The sequence below is a fragment of the Myodes glareolus genome, chromosome 9 (genome assembly GCF_982192425.1).
Source record: "Myodes glareolus chromosome 9, mMyoGla1.1, whole genome shotgun sequence".
Lineage (NCBI taxonomy): Eukaryota > Metazoa > Chordata > Mammalia > Rodentia > Cricetidae > Myodes > Myodes glareolus.
Genome location: NC_142034.1, coordinates 72876111 through 72899691, shown reverse-complemented (window position 1 = coordinate 72899691; position 23581 = coordinate 72876111). Strand labels below are relative to the sequence as shown.

The 23581-nt window shown below is 53.0% G+C and overlaps 1 protein-coding gene across 1 annotated transcript; it reads right to left on the bottom strand.

Annotated features, from left to right (window-relative positions):
- Nucleotides 1-4642: 4642 nt before the first annotated feature.
- N4bp3 (NEDD4 binding protein 3) lies at nucleotides 4643-13016 on the bottom strand. Its single transcript, XM_087910670.1, has 5 exons — nucleotides 12349-13016; nucleotides 7566-7913; nucleotides 6793-7305; nucleotides 5709-5963; nucleotides 4643-5589 (listed from the first exon to the last, which is right to left on the bottom strand). Exons 2-5 carry the CDS (start codon nucleotides 7881-7883, stop codon nucleotides 5059-5061), a joined length of 1617 nt encoding a protein of 538 aa, XP_087766796.1. The 5' UTR covers nucleotides 7884-7913; nucleotides 12349-13016; the 3' UTR covers nucleotides 4643-5058.
- Between the last annotated feature and the right edge of the window lie 10565 nt (nucleotides 13017-23581).

The following is a 23581-nucleotide window of genomic DNA, read 5'->3' as shown; positions in this document are numbered from 1 at the left end:
TGTCTCAAAATAACAATAAAAAGTGAGGTCCCTTCTTCAAATATTAAGGTGCTCGAGCTGGTGACTGTAAACACCAAGTCTGGATCCTGTGTGTTGCACAGCTTGTACACACCCATCTCCTTCACTCCGGGACGCCTGTGCCAGCTCACCTAGCAAACTCTCCAGGCGTGCATCCCTCTTCCCCCACTTTACTCTCGTTTTGAGCTCAGGCAGGATGCTGTGTTCCTGGAACTCATCCCATACTTCCTGCTACCTCCAAGTACAAATTCATTCGGGGATGCCCCTCCACACTGCTCAGAAATGCACCTTTCTGACCCAGTGAAGGTTGGTTTGGCCTTCCTAGCCCTTGGGGAGCCCCACCTCCCACCTCATTGCTTAGAATGAACAAACCGCTCTCCTTCAGAGTCCCAGAGAGCCTCACCTCTTAGGACATACGCCTCTTTTGTCTCATGAATTATACTCTTTGGGTTGAGGATGTAGCACTTGGCAGATAGAGTATTCTTTAACAGGAAGCCTCGGGTGCAGTTCTCAGCAGTACTTAAGCCAGAGGTGATGGTGGCACTCAGAAGATGGACACAGGAAGTCAGGAGGATCAGAAGTTCAGGTCAGGGCTGGATCGATGGTTCAGTGGTTAAAAGCATGTACTGCCCTTGCAGAGAAGCCAATACCCACAATGGGCAACACACAACCACCAGCAACTGCAACTCCAAGGACTCTGATGCCTTCTGTCTCCTCAGGCATTCGTACACCCGTGCACAGACAGCTACACACACATACTCCAAACATAAATAAAAAATAAAGCCGGGCAGTGGTGGCACACACGATTAATCCCAGCACGTGGCAGAGGCAGGTGGATCTGTGACCAGCGTGGTCTACAGAGTGATCTCAAGGACAGTTAAGGTACACAGAGAACTACTGCTTAGGGTGGGGAGTATTCTGGATTATCTTTCCTCTATTTAAAAATATATTTTTTAAGTGTGTAGGTGCTTTCCCTGCATGTATGTTGTACATTGTCTGCATACAGTGCCTGTGGAGGCCAGAGGAGGGCATCAGATTCCTTGGACCTGGAGTTACAGGTGGTTTTGAGTCACCTTGTAGGTACTGGGACTAGAACCTGGGTCCTCTGGAAGAGCCAGCCAGGCTTCTTGTGCTGAGTCATTTCTTCAGCCCTGTGTCCTCTTCATCCCCTGCCAGGCCCTGCTATCTGAAACAGCATTCACTAGTGTAGGCATGTCTTCATCCTCCCCCTGTACACATTGTCTTCCTCACGTGTGAACTGCATTTGGCCCAAGGTCTGAATGGTGACTTTAGCACTAGAGCCTTGAACTTAACACTGACTTGACCTAGAGCCATTGCCTATGAATAGCTCAGAGTCAAAACATTTCCCAAGCCCTCCCCTCAAAGTCATACTAGTTAGTGGGGGGAGTCTGGTCACCCTTACTTCCATATTCTACCTCTCTAGCTCCCACCTCCTGGGGCTAGAGCCAGAGCAGTCTGAAGGAAAATGGAGGCTACCACCTGCTTTGGCAATGCTCACAGCCCAGTTGAAGAAACACCTGGTAGAGGCTGGGCAGTGGCCTTTAATCTCAGCACTTGGGAGGCAGAGGCAGGTGGATTTCTGTGAGTTCGAGGCCAGCCTGGTCCATAGAGTAAGTTCCAGAACAGGCTCTAAACCTACACAGAGTAAACCCTGTCTCCAAAAACAAAACAAAACAAACAAAAACCACCTGTCTCTACCAGGCATGGGGAGCTCTGCAGGGTTTTCTCTGAGAAGCAACATCCAAGTGCCATTCTATGTGGTACCTCGTATGCACACAGGGCTCAACCAGGGGAACCCCAGCTACCTTCCCAGGCAAGCCTAGGACCTGCTCAAGCCCCCTCTTCTTTCATCCCCCAAAGGCTCCATAAAGTAGCATCTCCTCCCCATGTAAACTGGTCTGGGTCAAGACAGACAAGAGGGGATATCCAGAGAGCCAAGAGATGCTGCCAAGATCACTGAAATTGAAGGTCCTTAAAGGCTGTTATTTAAGTGACATGCCAAGAGATAGAAACCTTAGGTGAACAGAGATCCAAGGAATAGAGTTGAAAATAGTGTGACAGTCTCTCTACATTTTCACACAGAACTGGCTGGTCCAGGGGTTCTTCAGAGGCACCAGGGATGGGCTTCTCCAGTAACTGTGACAGTGACTTCTATGACCAGCTGGCTCCAGAGCCACCCAGCCTGCTTGGGGACCAGGGAACTGGTTTGCCAAGCACGGATGAGCTAACAAGAGATCTGGTTCTGGGCTGCCCTCCCCCTTTACATATGGGCCTGGCCTTGGTTTCTGGCACCACTGCCAAGTTTTGGTACCGCCCACCCACCCCCGCTGGCTCTACTGGCCAGCCCAGGTCGTAATTGCTGGGTGGGGAAGCGCACTGTGGAGTGGGTACACCAAAAGGTGGGCACGTGGGCACCTGGCCCGACTGTCTCCCGGCTCTGCTGAGGAAGTAACTCAGACTTCAGGCTAACACCTGACCTGTTAGGGAGAGAACCTCTGGCCTACTAGCCCAGAGACTTCCATTTGCAGGAACCTATGAAGTGGAGGTGGGTACCATGGTCTGCTGGGACTGGCTTGCCTAACCCACTTCTGCTTTCCCTTGGGTGAGGCTCAGAGCTCAGGTGTGGGTGAATGTGTGCTTGTCCCAGCTACTCCAGGGAACTATCTGGGATGCAGGGTCTCCCTAGCGTGGCAAGTTCAAGAGGAGGAACAGTTGTGAAGACATGGAGAGGATCAGGAAGCACTCCTGGCTTCCCCCCAGGAACTGGCTTTTAGGGACAGGGCCCCAAACACACCCCCTTGGCCACACCTACCACCCCAAGCCCATCTACACATACACCTGCCACTCACAGATCATAAACACAGCATCCCCACAACAGACAACTCACACCCAATCCTCCACCCTGAAAAAGGTGGGGCCCGTCATTCAGCTGTCACAGCCCATAGCTGGTCACCTAAACCCTGGCACCTACTTGCTGTGTGTCAGAGGCGCACAGGCCTGGCCTGAGATCTAAAGTTCTGTGACAGGAGGCAAAAGAGCTGGGCAGGTGGATCTCGGGGAGTTCAAGGTCAGCCTGGTCTATATATTGAGTCCCAGGGCACTTAGTGCTACACATTGAGATCCTGACTCAAAAATCAAAAGAATATGGTCTACAAAACAAATTCCAATATAGCCAGGACTGTTACACAGAAAAACCCTGCCTGGAAAAAACAAAAACAACAAAACAAAACAAAACCAAAAATGGCTATGATCTCCCCTGGACCAGGGAAGCTCAATGAATTTGCCTTGTGTCTCCAAGACCAGAAGGACCCAACGTAACACTAGGCAGACAGTAAGTTTGTAGCCACTGTAACAGTCGTGTCTCTCTAGAAAAGTGGTTCTCAATCTCCGAGTTCAAACCCGTTTAGTGGGGTAGGTGTCAACTACCCTTTCACAGAGATCACCTAAGACCACCGGAAAACACAGATACAATCCATAGCAGTAGCAAAATCACAGTTATGAAGCAGCAACAAAAATAATTTTATGGTTGGGGGGGGGTCACCACAACATGAGGAGCTGTATTAAGGGATTAGGAAGGTTGAGAACCACTGCTCTAGAGGAAGGGAGCCCAAAGTGGAGGTGCATGCCTATAATCCCAGCATTTGGGAGGCAGGGGCAGAAGTCTGAGTCCAAGGCCAGCCTGGGCTACATTGGGAGACACTGTCTAAAGCCAGGCAAAAGAAAGCAGGCAGGCTAAGGTGTATGTAGCACAGGTCTAAAATTCCAGCACTTGGGCAGCAGAATCACTCAAGGCAAGCCTGGTTTACCCAGGATTCCATGCTAAGTTTGGTCTACACAGCAAAACCCTGATGGGGGGGGGAGTAAGGTAGGTAAGGAAGTAGGCAGAGGTATCAGCTGAATCAGCCACTAATCCAAGGGGAGCAAAGCCCTTAGAATGCAGGACACAGCTAAGGGAAGGGGTGGCGGAGGGTTTCAGAGGACCTGGGATCAGCTTTAGCTGGAAGCAGAGGTTTAAAGGGTCAGTTTTGAGCAGGTACAGAATGAAGGACTCCTTCCCTCCCTGAACACAAATTAGATCTTCTGCATAAATAAAATGCCCCATAGGCCTCTACTGCCTATGGAAATGACCCACAGTTCCTGCACCTGCCTCTGGCCCCTTGCCATGGAGGGAGGGGCACACCACAGCTGGAGGTGGCAGAGCCCACAGGAGATTTTACATGTTACAGAGGAAGCTGCCTTGAGCCAGCTCCAAACCCAGCAGCTGCCTGGGCACCCAGGGTCTAGACATCCCACCAGAACACTTCATGTTCTGCAAATGCCTCCATCGACCAATCCTTTTGTTTCCCCTGTATTGTTTCTTCTCAAACATCCGATGGTGCTGAAGAAAGGGGCTGCAGCCCACACAACAGCTAAGGACTGTGTGGCAGGGAAGCAAGGAATAACACTGCTCCATCCTCCAACACATAAGATCAGAGACTGCACATGGCACACTCTTCCCACGACCATGACCACGGAAAGAGCTACAGCTTAGGCCCAAGGCCTGGAACACTGACCAACCGGGATCTTCTGGACTCAGGCCAAGGACAATGTTATCAACTGGGCCTCCTCATAAAAAATGTGCTTTTATTGTGGAGGAGGCTAGTCTTCCCACCCCAGCTCCTTCCACGGAGGACCTCAGGCCAGGTCTCCAGCCACCCACCCTTGCTCCTGCCCTTCTGCATCCTGGGGCTGAGGCTTCGATGGCTCCAACCTACTTTACTGGGTCACACCCACTGTAGGGAGCAGGGCTGGGCCCTGCCTGGGTCTGTTTTTCTGCCAGCAAGACTTTGCCATAGCTTCTAGAGCAGGTACCCTATCCTAGCCCATTGCCTGCAGGAGCCCTCCTCTGGGTGGGCCTCCCATCCCTGAACTGGCCTTTATAGATTCTGCCTCAGACCAAAGCAAGGGAGGCAAGGGAGGAGCCTGCTATCTCAGGCTATCTTCTGGCAGCATGCCTGCTGTCAGCACACTTGGCTAGTGTCAGATTTTGGAGGACTCCAGCCGGGGACTCCACGGTGTAGGGGGCTCCCGCAGCACCCGCAGCTCCTGTTCCAGTGCCTGGTTCCGCCGGTACATGTCCATGTAGCCCCCCTGGATTTCTCGCTGGTAGCGCAGCACCCTTTCCTTTTCCTCCTGCCAAGTCTGCCGCTCTTGCTCGAAGCGCAGCGCCTGCTCCTGGCCACGAAGCCGCTCTTGCAGCAGCTCCGCCCGCAGCTGCTCGGCGGCCCCTTCGCTGGCTTCACTGCCTCCTGCCTCTCCTAGCAGTCCCCGGCTCTTGCAGTCATCTGTCTCACAGATGCCTGGAGCTTCCTCCCGAGGCGCCTGTTCTTTCAGACTGCGCACTGCCTCCCGCAGCCGAGCCAGCTCAGCGTCCTGAGCCTGGGCTTGTGCCCTGCTGCCCCGAAGTTGCGTCTTCAGACTGAAGATCTCAGCCAGCTTCTGTGCCAGCTCCGCCTGGGCTTCCCGAAGCTGCTGTTTCAACAGGCTAATCTCCGCGGTCTTCTGGCACACCTGAGGGTAGGGACAAATCGTGAGCACAGTGTGACACTGGGGTCAGCTGCAGGGGAGAAGCAACAGGGTATGGAACCAGGGCCATGAGACAGAAGTTGATGCCTTTGATGGTGTCCTACCTCCCATCGAGCTTCCTCCTCCGGCCGGGCATTAGGGTCAGCCTCCACTTGGGGACCAGAGGTCCGAGGCTCTGGGGTCAGGCCCTGCTGAGCCCGCAGCTCCTTGCGCAGGCGCCGCTGCTCCTGTTGGGCCATAAACAGCTGCAGCTGGAGGTTGCGCTCGCTGCGCTCAGCTTTCTGGGCCACCTCATGCAGCCGTTCCACGTACAGGCGCTTCAGTTCAGACAACCACAATCGCTGGCGCTCCTCTAGCACCTGCAGAGGGGAAGAGGAACTGGTCAGCGGTGGGCACAGCCTTGCTCAGATTTCCACAGTTGGCCTGCCCTCTAAAAACAATGCTCACTTGTGCCCAAGGCCTGCCATTCACTAATGTCTTATGCACCTAGGCCACAGAGCCCAGCGTCCTGGCCACATGTACTTCAAACCCAAAGAGGCTCTCCACAGATAGTTACTAATACAAGGTACTCAGAGAGACTGCCTCGCTCCCTCCTACACAATTCCCAGGACCAAAGTCACAGGGCATCCCTGATGTGTAGTTGAGGGATAGCTAAGAATAGAATTCTCTTTCTTTTCAGTGCTAATCTAATCTAGGGTCTCACACTCGCCAGGCAAGCACACTGCCCCTATCATCCCAGCCTACAAGTGTCTTTTTTTTTTTTTTTTTGTCTTCCTTTAAGAGCAATAGGAGCTGTGCAGTGGTGGCGCCGCACGCCTTTAATCCCAGAACTCGGGAAGCAGAGACAAGCGGATCTCTGTGAGTTCGAGGCCAGCCTGGTCTACAAGAGCTAGTACCAGGACAGGCTCTAAAGCAACAGAGTAAACCCTGTCTCGAAAAACAAACGAAAAGAAAAGGCTGGTTAAGAGCGATGGGAGAAAGGGCGCCATCAGGGGCATAAACTCTGATCTCACTGCTCCGGTCCCATCCTCTGCTGCCTCTAACATACGGCTGCCCCCCAATACCACACTATGCTTAGGCCTTGTTCATGGTTTGTCCCCACCCCCAGCTGTGCCAGCTGTCAGAAATTAATCTGGCCTATATTTCAATGCCAAGGAACAAACCACGCCAGGGCAGGGGCTCCCTCACCTGAGTAAAGGGGTTAGAGACATCCTGGTCACTGAGGTCCCTCTTGAGTTCCTCACAGGTCTCAGGCAACACGGCTACCTCCTCACCAGTGGGACAGGAAAACTCATATGGGGGAGGTGGCTCAGGCAGGCAGCTCAGTACAGCCAGAGGTCCAGACTCCTTGGGGCTCCTTGAAGCACGGTCCAGTGAGCCCCCAAGGTGATTAATGTGGCCCAAGGAGGAGCTGAAGGGGCTGGGGCCAGTGCCTGGACTACGGCCAAAACTACCCCCACTGGAAGAGTCCGAAAGGCTGGGCTCAGGGCCACCTTCATCTAAGCTGAGGGCATGAAGCAACTGTGCACGGGCTTGACTGGCCCGAGGCCCGGGACTCAGAGGCGGGTGGCAGGCCAGCGTGTGCAGACTGCCATTGCTTCGCCACAACTTCTGCCCCTTGTGGGCTGCCAGGCTTTGCATGGACAGGAAGCCTTTCCCGGTGCCCACGGGAGACTTGAACACCGACGGGCGGATTCGGCACTGTCAGGAAGAGAATGCAGGTGTGAGTTGAGTTGGCCACTCTTTTCTGCCTACCTGATGTCCCTCACAATCCCCTCTGAGAATACAAGGCACACATCACAGGGAGGTCACAGGGAAGCAGAGATCATGCTTCAGGCTGGCCCATATGGAGCAACTTCACAAACCTCAGTCTGCCCTCGCCTATCGTCAGGGCCTCCCGGCTGACCACCCCAACATCATGTTCTCCAAGTCGGGCCCAATCCCCCACAATAGAGATGCACCTTGTCAAAGCGACCCCTCTCAGGCAGGGAAGTCTTGCTGAAGTCACCGGCCCGAGGATGCTCCCGGTAGTAGAGGGTGGCATAGTCCGGCTCATTCCGAGGTGCTCGCTTGCCGCTCTTGCCGTCCTTCTTGGGGAGATGCAGGTAGCTGAAGAGTTCGCGCTGGCCCAAGCCTTTCCGGAGGAGCCCATCAGCCTGCCGGGAGCCCCGGGACCCAGCCAGAGCGGCACGAAGTTCTTCAGGGGAAAAGTCCTGCCGTTCCAACAGGCTGCCCACGCTGCCCATGGCAATGCCAGCAGGGCCTGAGGCCGTGGCCATGAAGGTTCAACAGGGCACAGGCAGCTGATTCTGGGAATCAGAAAGCTCCATTAGTGGCAGATGGGCACTCAGTACCCAAGTCCCCAGATGCTCTAAAACCAGACACTTGCCATCTGTCAGTCCCCCAGCTTGCCCAGGCCCAGCAGAGGCAGATACGCGTGAACAGGGCAGGACTCCCAGAATGGCCAAGGGAAGGGAACACTGAACACGGTGTCAGACTAAGTCGCTTCCACCGCGACACCTGAAGGAACAGCTCCAGACAGGGGTCTGGTGTGCAACGCAGAGGAAAGGCAGGAAAGGGGAGGCCCTCAAGCAGTAGGATGGGGGGGGGGGCCCTAGAACTGGGCCAGCAAAGGGTGGAGGGTGAACTCAGGTACTGTCTGACCCATGACTCTGCTTCCTTCTGACAGGTTTTCCACCAAATCTGTGGTATGGGGAGGGCTGGAGGAGGTCTGTTCTTCTGCCTTCTCACGGGGGGAGCCCCTGTTCTCTCAAAGGGTCAGAGGTCCCCCCACAAGGAAACATCTGGAGTGGGTGGGGCTTGGGGGGAATACAGTGGGAGGGTCACAAACAGGAAAGGCCCAAGGGGAGGAAGGATGGTGATACACACAGGAAGGGCCTAAGGGGAGGAACAATGGCTCCTGTTTCCGGAACAGGTGTTCAGGCCCAGGCAATGATGGGAGGCAGAGAGAAGAAGCAGCCATTCTCTGTTATGCCACTGAGTTCTGCTGTTAGCTATCACCAGCCAGGTCCCCAGGACCTGGAAGCTAGCAACTGTGACCTTATCCGTGCCTAACCGCTGTGAGCCTTGTCTTCCTCTGAAGCAGAAAGGCAGTGACAGACAACATTTATCACTTAGGGATACTGAAAGGAAGGGGTAAGATAATGCGACCAGGCACCTAGTCCAGGCCTGGCCTGAAGCCACGGTCAACACAGAATACCCGTGGCTGAGCTTAGTCACCCGCTTCAACTCCACACCAAGGGACCGGGCTGATGGACCATCTCTCACATATTCTGGGGCCCGACACGCTAGAGACTGGGGCCTGTGCCACACCCATCGCCTGGCATACGGTAAGTGCAAACAACTGGCAGTGAATGGCACCTTTTCTGCCTCCCACCCACCCACACACAGCTGCTCCCAATGCCAAGCAGATGCCTGGCAGGCAGGCTGCCACTGGGAGTACCCACCACCACCCACCCAATACACTTCCGGGACACCCACTCCCACCCCAAACAATGGTGGTTAGGAGGCTCCATCCTCAACCATTTCCAGGCTTTGTGTTTAGGGAAGACAAAGCTCTCTCTGGTGGAGGGAGGGCAGGCCTTGCCCCTACCCCATACTCTATAGCCCTCAACTGCACCCCTGGCCAAAAAAAAAAAAAAAAAAAGTCATAGCCTTCTGAATAACTTTCTTATACCACTCGAAGTGGGGTGCAAGCCTGAGTTTGGTTACCCTGCCCAGGCGCATTGAACAGTCATATCCTTCGAGGGATGTCACAAGCCATGTAAATTCAAGAGATTCAACCAGGTTACAGGACTGTTGGAGCTGGGACTATGACCTTAACATGGCCCTTTGTAGACTCTCAAGGAGACTATGGCTCCGGTAACCCCTCCTTTTAAGAGGCAAGTTCTTGGAGACTCACAGAGCTAACCAGTATGAGGATGACATATGGGATCCCGACGCCAGGGCTGCCAAGTGTCTAGCAGGATGTCACCCACAACCAAAAGAAGTAGGATGGGGTCACTTTGCCTCCTCATTCAACACTGCCTCGCCCTGATAAGCCAACCCATGAGATGTCACTGCACATGAGATGTGCTGCTGCTACTCAAGGAACGCGATCACCTCCAGCAACCCCTCTCTCCCTCCCCGGGGACCCTAGATGTCTGCCTCTGCATCTTGCCTCTCCTTCCTTACCTCTGTCGGGATAATTGAAAGAGAGGCAACAGGGGCGAAAGGACTTTGTGAATGGTTAAGTCCCGTATGCCCAGGAGTTGGGGGACATTGCCAAACATGTCCACTTCACCCTAAACACCCACATCCTTCCTCTGTGCAGACACTCACTTCCACTCCCAGGAAAAAAAACTGACACTCCACATAACCCACCAAAGGGTCGCGGGTCCAGGGATGAACCAGCGTGGCCACACACCACAACTACGTAAATGGCTTTATACAGAACACAGAGTCAGAGTATCGGTCCCACAGAGAAATGTGTGTTAGGGGACAGTCCAGCAGCGGACAGCACCACAAGGTCACCACCACCCACCCACCCACCTAGACAAGGTGCTGCAGTCTGCCCCATCCCCATCAGCAGGGCTGAGGCCCCAGGCCACCCAGGTCTCAGTCTGGAGACAAACCCCTCTCCTGAAAAACCCAACCTACCTCTGCCCCTCCCCCAACACGCACATTCCTTCCCCGTTGCTTAGAAGCCTTGGGATTGCCTGCTCAGACCAGGGCAGCTGTGCAGACTCTCTATGGCCTTTGATTTGGTTGGTGGGGGTGGAGAGAGCTGGCAAATGGCTCACAGCCTCTGGGGGACCAGAGTAGAAAGAGGGGGTGCTTGGACTGTGCTGCCATAGTAGGGTACCTATCTCTCTCTCTTTTCAAGACAGGGTTTCTCTGTAGCTTTGGAGCCTGTCCTGGAACTCGCTCTGTAGACCAGGCTGGCCTCGAACTCACAAAGATCCACCTGCCTCTGCCTCCAGAGTGTTGGAATTAAAGGCAAGCACCATCACCGCCAGGCTAGGGTACCTATCTTAATGCCCAGGGGCTTCATTCCTGTCTCGCTCTGCCCCAAGGTTAGCCTGCAGTGCAGAAATCTCTAACTAGAAGCACACAGTGGGACACCCCAGCACCAGGCCCCGGGTACCTCTTCAAAACACACCCGGGAGGTGAATACGGTTATTTTTTACTTCACTAGAGGAAACAAGGAGACGAAGAGGTAAAATGATGTGACCAAGGTCATGTTCAGGAGGAAGTGCCCTGGCTTCCTAGACGCAGTTTTCCTTGCATTTCCTTTGGCTTGGGGCACCTCAGCCTCCGTGTGGTGGCAGGAGTACTGTCAGACTGAACCACCATTAGTTAGTTCCACCAGAGTGCACCAGGGGAGGGTCACACCATCTGCTGGGGGGGGGGGATCAGTCCTTCTGAGGGGTGTGTCTGCAGCTGCCCCAAAGGAATGAGCCTGGAATGTCCCAACTCCAAAAATGGGGACAGGCTGAGAGGTGGTGGGGGTGGCTGGCATACCCTGACCCCTTGGCAGAATTATTGCAATTTGCTTAACGCACAGTGCTCCAGGGTTTCTCAGCTCTTCTATTTCATAATGTCACATCATCCCCACAGCAGTCGGTGGACACAGACTGGGCAGTAAGGATCCTATTTAGAAATAGGCTTGGACGGAGGAACAAGTCGCCTAAGATCCCACTCTGAGGGCCAATCTGGATTCCCAGAGTAAAGCCCTCTATACTACACCCAGCTGTCCCAGCTAGGGGTCACCTTCCAAAGGCACACACTGCTATGTAGCCTGCCCAGCCCCCATGCTTGTTCCTCCCAAGGGCACTTACGGCTAGGCTGGGTGGGATGCAACTTCACCCCCTCCCAGGGATCTCTCCTAGCCCACCCTGGGGGAGTAAGGGTAGGAAGAAATAGTGGAAGTGGCGTTGGCTTAGGGACTCTAAGCTCTGGAAACTGCTAGAGGCGGTGTCGGGAGCTGGCTGGTCGCTTTCATTCACAGTCTCGCACATACACACCCACACGCAGCTAGTGGCAGAGGAGCCCTGTTTGGGAGAGCCTGGAAGGAGGCTGATCACCAGGTCCAGGAGGGCCTCCCGCCTCTGCTCTCTCCTAAAGATAATCATGCCCAATCTGTATCTCTGGGGTGGAATGTCCCACGCCCCCATCTGAATAGAGCCAGGGTTCCAGTCCTCACTTTTGTGAAAGGCTGAGGTCAGAACTGGAACAGAGTCACGGACCTTGGGACATCCCCTATCCGCAGGTCCCCAGACAAGGACCAGACAAGGCAAGGGGCTGGGGCAGGAAAAAGATACCTTGTGGGAGAGGGCAGGTGAGCGGTGTCCCCGGGAAGGCGGCAGAGAAGACAGGCTGGCCGTCCCGGAGGAACTACGCCCGGGTAGGCAGTGGAGGAAGCGAGAGATCCCAGAACTGCTGGAGGCCCCAGAGCTACCCAGGGGGGTGGGGTGGGGTGCACATATCCCGCCCGCTGTCTGCCGGGCCTGCCTGGAGCTGCTGCAGGGGGCGGAGGCCGAGGTCAGACTCCTGCACCAAGGGCGCCTGCCCCTCCTAGCTGCGGCGCAGGGGTCTCGGGCAAAGCTCCATGGAAAGCTTTACAGGTTAGCCTAGTGCGCGGGAGCGGAGGACACCGGGACTAGCACTGCATCCTCCCACCTCTCCACCCTCCCCCGCGCTGGGGTCCGAGAACGACCTCGGAGACCTGCCCAGCCCACTTACCATGCTGGCGCCGAGGATCTCAGGGCGCGCTGCAGTCCCTGACTCGGTCCCGAACCTTTCTCCTCGCACGCTCTTCGGGCAGGCGCGGGAGCGGGATCGGCGGGCAGAGGACGCGCTGGGCGACAGTCTTGTGCTGGCCCCAGAGGCGGAGGGAAAACCCGGCCTGACTCACCCGCCCGGCGCGAGCCCCAGAGCCCAGCCCGGCCCCCGGATGTGGGGGGCGGGCACCGGCGCCGCCCCCGAGCGACCTGAGACCCGCCCGGCTCACGGGTGCAGTGGGGCCAGGTCCCCCGGTGTGCGATCACTCGGTCGGTGTCGTGCAGCAGCTCCGCAGACCCGGCTCCGGCCAAGGCTCCTGAGCCCGCGCCTCCCGGCTGCTCCTCCTCCTCCAGCTCCGAGCCTCGCCCGCCTCGCTCGGTTTCCTTCCAGAACCAGCTTCCAAACTGGCGCGCTGGGGTGGGGCGGTCACGTCTCTGCTTCAGGCCGCCTCTTTCTCAGGTAAGCACCACTTTCCTCCTTTGAGACTAAACCCAAGTAGCAGCGCTCTGAGAGCCGAAGAGATGTAGTCGGCGTCTCCAGTGGTTGGCGGCTGGACTGGGCGCAGGGCTTTTATTTTGGAGGGAGGTTAGTTTGTCTCTACTTCTAGGGGCGGCAGGTTCAGATGCCTTCAGGGGCCAGACCGATAATGTAAATGAGTCACATGGGCTGGGTAAGACTGTAGCGGGACGGAAACAGAAGGCTGGACACCTAAACTCGTTCAAGTTCAGGAAGTTAGAACACCTCTTCTCTCTTGAAAAGTTAAATACAGATAAGTGAGGGAGGAGAGAGTGCTCTGTGGTTTAGAGTATCAGAGGACTCGGGTTTGGTTCCCAGCACCCACGTGGTGGCTCACAACCCTCTAACTCCAGTTAGTTCCCTGGGATCCAGTGCCCCACCTCTGGCCTCTGGGTGCACTACACGCACGTGGTGAACATTTAATCATGCTGGCACACACACGGAGTAGCCCTGGCTGTCCAGAAATTCACTCTGTAGACCAATCTGGCCTCGAACTCAGAGATACACTCGCCTCTGCCTCCCGACCATGTTTTCTTTTTAAGATTAAAAAAAAAAGGGGGGTGGTGGTGGCGGCTGGCGGCGAACGCCCTTAATCCCAGCACGCAGAAGGCAGAGGCAGGTGGATCTCAGTGAGTTTGAGGTCAGCTTGGTCTACCAAGTGAGTTCCAGGACAGCAAAGACTGTTACACAGAGAATTCATGTCTTGGGGGGAAAAATAAGTTAAACATGGATTTAGGATACGCCTAGCCCTTCCATTCCTGGGTGTATGGCAAAAAATTGAAATCGGGTATGCCAACAATTACTTATAGTAGTCAAGAGGACGAAAAATTTCAAACCCAGGGCTGGAGAGATGGCTCAGCAGTTAAGAGCTTTGTCTGCTCTTCCAGAGGACCATGGTTCAATTCTCAGCACATGGAAGCTCACAACTGCCAGTTCCAGGGTATCTGACACTTTCATACCAATGCACACACAATGAATTTAAATAAGTTGTTTAAAAAAATAGGAAAAAAAAACAAACCCTCTATCAATTAATGAAGGGATAGTGTGGTCCACCCGTACAGCGGAATATCATTTACCATAGAAGAGGAATGAATGCCATCCCATGCTACATCGCAGATAAACCTCTGAAAGGGGATGCTAAATCTAAGAAACCACCCACAAAGGGCCATGTGTGGAGTGATCTCACGCATGTGAAATAGGTAAGCCCTTATGGACGGACTGCAGACTGGTGCTAGATGCTGCAGGGAAGGAGAAGTGAAGAGGATTCCTTACTCCTTACTGGTTGTGGTTCATCTTGGTGTCAGGCGGTGATTGCAACACTTTCTGCCATTCCTTTTAAAATGTCTCAGGGGACTGGGTGTGACTCAGTGGTAGAGCATGCCCGAGGCCCCACGTCCAATTCCCAGTACCCCAAATTCAAATGGACAATGCTGTATCATGCGACACTTACTTCATTTAAACAACACAATGTCACCTGTGGCTCAACAGGTCCCCATTTGCAGCCTGTGCTTTCTGTCTACTGATGGCAGTTTCCCAACAAAGGAAATGCAGGGCAAGAAAACTCAGTTCACAGCTACTCGGTGTACCTCGGCGGTGGAGGGGCTGCCCAGGAATGGAGGGCGTGGCCTGAGACAGCCGGCTCACGGCAAGGACACACTTACCGCCCTGGGGACCCGAAGAAAGGCCTCTCTGGGTAAATGTTTCCCCAGGAAAATGCACCCCTGGTGTTGAGGCCCAGAGCTGGAGAAATCTGGACATGTTCAGGCGCAGGTGAGCTCTCTGGGGAGGGCCAGAACCCTGAAAGAGCCTCAAAGGCGGCACAGGGGTGGACCCAGAAGCGCCTGTGCAAGCTTGTTCACCGGGCAGGACTGTGCCGCACACACAAGCCTGCTTGATGGTTGAAGCGGGGAAGCTAGGACCGGAAATGTTCATGAAATGGTTATAAAGAATTAGCGGGGGGGGAGCACAGGGTGCTCTTCCAGAGGTCCTTAGTTCAATTCCCAGAAACCACATGGTGACTCACAACCATCTGAAATAAGATCTGGGCCCTCTTCCGCCCGGGCAGACTTGGAGGGAGAATGTTGTATACATAATAAAGATAAATAAATAAATCTTAAAAAAAAAAAGAGAGAGAGAGAGAGAGAATTAGCCGGGTGGTGGTGACACAGCCTTTAATTCCAGCACTTGGGAGGCAGAGGCAGGCAGATCTCTGTGAGTTCAAGGCCAGTTCTGCCTATGGAGTGAGTGCCAGGACAGGCTCTAAAGCTACACAGAGAAACCTTATCTCAGGGGGGGAAAAAAAGAAAAGTCTTATCAAGAACATTCTCAAGGCGAAAGAGTCAAAGCTAAATTCTAGATTCTTTTTATTTATTTTTCCTGTAGGGCAGCTGCCCTTGAACTCACTTTGTAGCAGCAGAAGATGGATTTGAACTCCTGATCCTCCTATTCTCTACATTATAAATACTGGGATTCTATGCTCTGTAAATACTTACTGGTTGTTACAGTTGTGTGCTCTGTATGCATTTGCATGGAGGTGGAGATCGGAGACTGTGAAGTCAGTTCCTCTCTTCCTACCTTTGCATGGGTTCTGGGGTTCGAACTCAGGTCCTCAGACTCGTACAGCAAAAGCTTTGCTCCGTCTGTAAGTGTTGATGGTGACTAGGGTTCAGAAAGACCCAAGTGCACCTTCCTCCCCTCCCCTTTCGCTTTACTGGACCCCTTTCATATTTACAAATGCAGTAACATTCAAGTTCTGCTGGTTTCTTCCCCTGTACCAGGCTAGCAGTGGAGGAGCGGGATGGTGGTGGTGTCTCAGGCATCCTGGGAGGAAGGACTGGACCCACCCCTTGAGAGCCCAGAGGTGTTAAGAATGCACATAGGAGAGAGGGGTGGAGGCTCCTGGCTGAACAGAACACTCAGAACTGGCTTTAGGTAAGGATCCTGGGACTGTGGAGCAGAGGACAGCCTGTCATTTGGGGAAGCAAGAGAAGGTCAGGAGCAGGGTTCCTTGCCCCCACCTTCTGCACCAGCTAGAGACTCCAGCCTGCTAAGACCTTGCTCCGGCCTCTAGAGAGCTGGCCTGACAGATACTGCCCAGCTTTGAGCCCTTGCGTGTTGTTACCCTGGTTACCTGGATGGGGAGTGGCAGGGCAGACAGGCCCAGCTGACCTTGTGGGAAAGTAGGCTCAGTCACAATCCAGTCCCTCTTCTTCCCCTAGCACCCTTAGGCCTTCCTCTGTGTGTTTTCAAGGCTACAGAGGTCATGTCATTGAATTCTTGGATGTCCTTGGTTTAATTTTCTCTGATGGAAAACTTGAGGTCTGGAGGGGGGATATGATCTGCCTCCCCCGAAAGTACACCTCAGCGCTAGAAGCCCCAAAGGTTCTGCCTTTCTGAGGTTTTGGAGAGAAGGTAGGCTGGATAGAGGGGGGCGGTCAGAGGCCATCAGGAGGCCAGGCCTCCTCCTCCCACCCTAGTCTTGCCTCATGTCTGAGAGACTAGCTTCCTAGCTTCCGGTAAGTGGTTGGGTCCGGGAACGGGGGAGTACCCACTGAACTCTGGTCACCTCTTGGGTTCATCATGTATAGGTGAGTCTCCTGAGCTCTCGTTTGACAGACCTGTGGATTTGGCATGCAAGCCATGCTATTCAGATGCCAAGGAGTGAGGTACTCCGGGCACCAGGCCAGAGCTGAAGTGAAACCGAATTCCCTGGGCGTACCTGTTTCCTGAATTGGCTAGCCTTGGACAACATAACTTCCTTCAGCTATCTGCTGCCTGTTAGTGCCCAAGACAGTGGGAAACTAGGGCTACCCACGGGGAGTAGGGATTTATCCTATCTCTGCCTGCCGCCTTTCTTCTTGACAGTTGCGACAGTCTTTCTAGACTCTTCTTCACCCTGCCCCAGAGCAGCCCTAAGCCCACACGTTTGGTTTCCAGTTCTCTGTAGCCCAAAAGATAGAATCTCAACCTCAAGATTGGTCCTGCCGCTCCTTCAGGCTGGGACACCACCATGACTCCCATCACTTCACCGTGTCCCAGGCACTGCCTCAGTCTCCTCCTCTGGAATTGACTGGTTTGGGTGTCACCACACTGCCTTCAAGGTCTCTGAACAAGAAACTGATCACACTGGCTGTCTCCACGCTGAGCCGTTCCTTCTTTCAGTTGCCCCTGTACCTGGGTCACTTGTCATCTGGTCTTGCCACTTCCAAACAATAGCAAGCCCTGAGCACACGGGGACTCATGCCCAGTTGAGGTCTTGAAGGCATTTGGGAAATGCCATCTTAGCACGTTGCACTGGCTTTGCTGGCTTCTTTGACCTGAGGCCTGGGAACAGGGTCTTTATCCAGTGAACAGGCTGGACAGCCTTATTTTTCAGTTTCTGACTCGGGGTCTTGTTATCTAGCCCAGGTTGACTAGAACTCACAATCCTGTCTCTGCCTCTGGGGCTGAGAGTCCAGACGTGCATGGCCGTGTCTGGCTTCTGTATCTAATGAGACAACCTTTGTTCACCATGAAGCTCCTCCATCCACCGTCCCAAAATTTGTGCCACACCCAGCCCTCCATTCCCAGGAGCACCAATCGTTTTGTGAAGAAATAGAGTTTCTCTCCTTTCATCTGTTTTTTTTGAGGCAGGGTCTCTCCACATAGTCTTGGCTCTCCTGGAACGCACTATGTATAACAGATTGTCCTCAAACTCAGAGATCCACCTGCCTCTGCCTCTCAAGTGCTGGGATTAGGGAGGTTTGCCACCATGCCCAGCCTTGGTGCTGGGGATCGAACCCAGGGCCTTGTACAAGCTAGGCAAGCACTCTCTGAACGGAGCTACACATCCAGTTTTCTCCTTTAAAAAAAAAAATGTGTGTGTTATATGTGTCTGACTGGATGTCCCCCGTGTCTATGCAGCACTCAGGTAGGCCAGAGGAGGGCCATGGATTCCCCTGGAGCTAGAGTTACAGGCAGTTCTACAATGCCTGTTGTGGGTGCTAGGAGTCATACTCAGGTCCTCTGTAGGAGCAGCAGGTGCTTAATCGCTGGCACCTCTCCAGCCCCGGTTTTCCTCCTCTTAATCTGTCTAATGACAGTTTAATTAGTAGACCAACCAAGAACTCCGGAGGGCGGGGAGACGCCATTTGCTCTCACTACAGTCTCCTCTGGGGCTGACAGTTGGTCGCGCTCCCCTCCAACGCACCATCTGCCCCCAAAAGAACTTCGTGGCCATTTCCTGACAGGAAGAGGAGAAGGAGGAAAGGTGGCTTCTTGCTCTGGAGCCTGGTTTTGTAACTGCCTGGTGACCTTTCTGAGCCCTGGATTCTTGGTTTTGTAAAACAGGACAAATCACTAGATTAAGTTCACTCGGGTGCAAGAACTGGCACGATGTGCAAACACTGACAGCCCTGCAGCCCCCACCCTCCGCTCCTCACTCTCTGCTCGTCACCCTCTCTCCTCTTCTCCTCTGTCCCCCTGGAGCCAACCCAGCTCAAGCCCCACAGGGAAGATTTGGGCTGTGTTGGTGGTCACTTGCAAAGAGCAGGTTGACAGGTACCAAGTGGACTCTCCTGTAGTCCTTCCTCCCTCAGTGACCCGGTGACCTGGGCAGCACCAGCAGGTTGTGGGTGGAAGCTGAGACCTGCCAGGACTTGCTCAGGTGCCTGCCTGAGGGCAGGCAGCTCTCAGACCTGCAGGAGCCAGCCAAGGATGAGACCCACCCCCGGAAGTCCAAACTGCACTGCTGACCCGCTCCTGGGCCACAGGGAGACCCGGACCAGCCAGTCCAGGAGGAGCTGCCAGGCTAAGTGGTCATAGCACTTTGTTCTAGTGCTGAGGAGACCTGGGCTCCAGGCGTTCAAGGGTTTAAGACCTGGGTTGGGATCTGGCCTATTAGGCAGCGTCAGCACGCTCAGTCCTACCTACTGAGCACAGTCAAGGGGGCTAAGGTGGCACTTTGTATTTGGGGTGTATTCTCCCACAGTGTTTTAAAAGGAAAGGAAAATGCCAGCTTAATTAAGGGAGCTTGGATTCTTCTGTATCATTCCCGACTACAAGTGAGTTTCAGGCCAGCCTGAACACAAAAACAAAATCTGAAGTCAGGGTCTGTGCTGATGCTGACCTTCAGCTAATACTCCTAGGTCCAGACCCTCCTGCCTCAGCACCCCGAGGGTGAAACTAGGAGTACAGGGGGTACTCTTGGCTATTTCCCTTTTTTCCTAAGAATTGAAGCCAGGGCCTCACATCTGCTAAACCCCTGTAACCAAACTGTGCCCTGAGCTACACCCTTAGACCTCCTGGGTTGTTTCAAAACAATTCCAGATAATAGCATTTCATCTATAAACATCATTGTTTGTTTTGTTGTGTTTTTGAGATAGGGTTTCTCTGTGTAGCCAGGGTTGTCATGGAACTCACTCTGTAGACCAGGCTGGCCTCAAGATCACAGAGATCCTCCTGCCTCTGCCTCCTGAGTGGTCGGGTTAATGTGCATCATCACTGCCCAGCTTTGTCTATAAACCTTTTAGGTTAGCTGTACTAATTATGCATTTATTTAGGAGCTTGCTGGAAATTGAGCTCAGGGCTTTATATATACTAAATATGCTTACTTTTATAACCTTTGTCGTTTTTTATGTTTTTAATTTTATGTCCATTAGTATTTTGCCTCCATGTATGTCTGTGTGAGGGTGTCAGATCTTGGAGTTATAGACAGTTGTTAACTGCCATGTGGGTGCTGGGAACTGAACTCAGGTCCTCTGGAAGAGCAGTCAGTGCTCTTAACTGCTGAGCCATCTCTCTAGCTCCTTAGTTTGTATTTTGAGACAAGGTTTCACTGTAGCCCTGGCTGGTCTGGAACTTGTTATGTAGACCTGACTGGCTTTTAGTTCATAGAGATCTGTCTCCCTCGTCTTTTGAGTGCTGGGCTTAAAAGTCGCCCACCACCACTCCTGACATAAGCAAGCTTGCTGCTACCAAGCTACACCGCAGCCCTGCCTTTGTTTTTCCTCTATGACTTCACAGGCATGAAAAAGCCAAGCTGAGGACTGCAGGTGGGCAGCGTCTGTGGGTGGAGCCTCTCTAGTCAGGCACTCTGCCCTGCCACCCTTGACTACTGGTGAAGGAAGCAGGAAGATCCCTGCCACCCCTGTAAATTACCCTCAGGAAAGCCAGGAAACAATGACCTTTGAGGGTATATGGAGAGGATTGCTAAGATGGGGAGCCCTGCCTCAGCCCCCAAAGGCATACCCCTATGAGGACAGGGGAATCTCAGCCTTGCCTGTGGTGTCAGGGGTCTCAGCTATGTAGCCATTCATACACCTCCCTCTCCCTTCCCATCTTCCCGTGCAGTCTGCTGGCTTGAGTTCAGTCATCCATGCTCTTGGGCTCCTCTCTCTGCTGAGTAACACAGTCCTTAGAAGACTTCCAAGTACCGTCTTCTCTCCCGCACATCTGGGTACCAGCAGACCAAAGTTTGTCTGGAGCCCGGTTCTGTTCTGCTTTCCTAACCCAGTAAGTGAATAGATGTGTCTGGCACACGGCCCAGCTCCTGGCTTCCTTCCCAAACCTGCAGCCAGACCATGTGACAGCCACTGCCTATCCGCATCCCCAAACATTCACTAGGCCCCACCCAGGAGAGCCAGACAGCTGCACACACGCTCACCTGCCTGGCACTGTCATCCTCTGGCCTGGCTCTCTCTCCGGATCGACCAGAACAGCAGCTTTCCCCATGCTACCTCTGCCTGGAGCCCACCACACAGGTACCTAGGAAGCTCTCAAGGCATGACTCTTGTAATGCCCTTGGCATGACTGATGGACACAGGACCAGGACTGTGGTGCAGAGAAGGCAGGCCTGAGAGCTGCTGGGTGACCTGTGCACAGTCACCATCCCCTGGTCCTTTCTTGTCGGGCAGATGAGGATAAAGAAGGAACCTGTAGGGACCGATGTCCCTGGGTCAGCTCGAACTGGCAGAGCCTTTATACAAATGTATCGAAGGATGCAGACTTGACTACTGCCTAATTCAAGGCCCCAGATCGGTCAGCTGCCAGAGGTACCCCATTGAATGGGAAAAACAAAAATCAAATATATATTTTTTAATATACCACCCCCTTGTTCAACCACTAGCTACTGAAGAGGTATGGCCTCCAAGGCTGAAAGCAAGGTGGGGCCTGCAAGTGCTAACAGCTGGACACTGTCAGCTCCCTCTGCAGCTGGGCAGCAGGCCCTTTCCTCAAGGAGCACGACACCGTGTCCCACCAAGTTACACCAGGCATAGAGCAACTGGGGATGAAAGCTGCTTGGTGGTGGGTGCATTTGTGTGTATATGAAAGTGTATATATGGTGCTTGTGTGTGTGGCCTTTGTGAAAATGTACATGGACCAAGACGTCATGTGTCCTGCTCTGTCACATTCCACCTTATTCCTTTGGAAACAAACCTTTCTTTCTTTTCTTTTTGGTTTTTTGAGGCAGGGTTTCTTGGTAGCTTTGGAGCCTGTCCTGGAACTAACTCTTTTAAACCAGGCTGGCTTCGAACTCACAGAAATCCACCTGCCTCTGCCTCCTGAGTGCTGGGATTAAAGGCGTGCTCCATCACCACCGAGCTGGAAACAAACCATTCTTACAAAATTCTCAAGTTCCGTTCACAGCCCTTGCATCAAGTGGTTCGCAACCACTCTTGACTCCAGTTCCAGGGACTCCTGAACTCAAATGTATAGCCCCACTTACAGACACAAGCATATCATTTTAAGATAATAAGGGCTGGAGCGATGGTAACTACGGTTAGGCTCACAATCAAAATAAAATAAAAATATTTTTTTTTTCCGGTTTTCAAGACAGGTTTTATCTTTGTAGTTTTGGAGCTGGAGCCTGTCATGGAATTTCCTCTGTAGACCAGGCTGACCTCGAAGTCACAGAGAACCACTTCTGCCTCCCGAGTGCTAGGACTAAAGGCATGTGCCCACCTTCTGGCTGTTATGCCTACTTCTAATGGTCATTTTAGTTCCACTTTGACCCTAGTAAATGTATTCTCTTAGTCTTAGTGGGTCTCTGTAAGCTCCAGGGCAGCCAGGGCTACACAAGCTAAAACAATGTTGTTATTTGTGTGTGTGTGTGTGTGTGTGTGTGTGTGTGTGTGTGAGAGAGAGAGAGAGAGAGAGAGACATGCAGATGGAGATCAAAGGACGTTTGGGGGAGTGGCCCCCTCTCCTGATAGTAGGTCCTGGGGACTGTCGGCCTTTACCTGTTGCTGGCCTTAAGCTTTTTAAGAATTAGTTTAAATATAAAAACACACAGCCCTGGACCTGGCACCACGTGCTGTGATCCCAGCTCAGGGCAAACAGAGACCCGCGGATCACTCCGAAGTTCAGAGACCAGCTGTCAGACACTATGTCGGAATTGGCACGTGCTGTCTGTGCTGACTGAAGCAGACTCTGGGAGCAGGAGACTTCTCACTCATCTCCAACTCGAGCATTTTATTTCTGTCTCCTCCAGAGCTCCCTGTTCTGGGGACAGGCTGGCCCTTTTACTCTGTAACAGGGCAAGAAAAACAGCTACTTGTATTAAAAACATGGTAATGGTGTGTGTGTGTGTGTGTGTGTGTGTAAAATTCAGACAAACAAACATGGTGACCTGGGGCTGGAGAGGCTCAATGTTAACAACACAGGTTGCTGTTACAGAGCCAAGTTCCAATTTTCTAGCACCATGGCAGCTCACAGCCCTCTGTAACTCCGTTCTCAGAAATCTGACGCCCTCTTCTGGCCTCCTTGGGCAAAGGCACACAAGTGGTGCACAGACACAGGTGAACATACACACATACAAAAAATCAAATCAGAATTTGGGACAGTATGCTCATAAGAGATGAAGGGAAAAGCCACTTCCAGCAGAGGTTATTGTTTGTCTCATGGTATAAAAATAGCTAAACACCAATTCCTGGGGAAAAAATGCTCTATCTTTCATTCAGGAAATTCAAGCAAAATCATTTCATCCAGGCTTCCCTAGTCACTTCTGCTGGACGTTTTCAGTGCCTGATTTGATGCTGTCACCTCTGTTTCTTGCTGAGTGAGGCTGCTACAGCCGTCTCTGTCACAGAATCTCCTGAATTGATAATGTCTGCTGTCTTCTGCTTCGATCGCTACTTGGCTTTTGTTCTGCTAGCTTTGCTTGCTCCAAGCTTAACAAACTCCTTCAAACCAAAGAGTACAGAATGGCAGACCATTCTCTGTATGGAATGGGCCTACTCTACATAACGAGTTCCCAGCAAGCTGGTGCTAGATATGAGACCCTATCTCAAAGGCAAAAGGGAGGGAGGAGAAAGGAAGGGAAAGCTGGGCATGGGGGCCTGGGAGACTTGAAAGGACTCTAACAGGAGCATGGCAAACATGGCTCTGGCGGGCCTTGTCCTCAGCCCATTTCCTCTCTCTTGTTTTTTGTTTGTTTGTTTTGAGTCAGGGGTTCTCTGTGTAATAGTCCTGCTTGTCCTGTAATTTACTTTTGTAGACCAGGCCAGCCTCAAACTCACAGACATCCACTTGTCTCTGCTTCTGCCTCCTGAGTGCTGGGACTAAAGGTGCGCACCACTACAGCCAGTGTGCCTTCATCTCTTAAATGCTGGGATTGCAAGTGTTTAACACCAAGTTAGGGTGTTGGGGATGAAACCTAATACTTGGCACTCTATCAACTGAGCTGCATCCTCAGTCCCAT

Bases quoted from the DNA above. Each gene is read 5' to 3' on its own strand.
- N4bp3 (XM_087910670.1), bottom strand. From the start codon at position 7,883: ATGGCCACGGCCTCAGGCCCTGCTGGCATTGCCATGGGCAGCGTGGGC. The intron at 7,306-7,565 runs GTGCATCTCTAT...TCTTCCTGACAG, and splicing joins AGAGGGGTCGCTTTGACAAG to TGCCGAATCCGCCCGTCGGT. The intron at 5,964-6,792 runs GTGAGGGAGCCC...TCCCCTCTGCAG, and splicing joins TCTCTAACCCCTTTACTCAG to GTGCTAGAGGAGCGCCAGCG.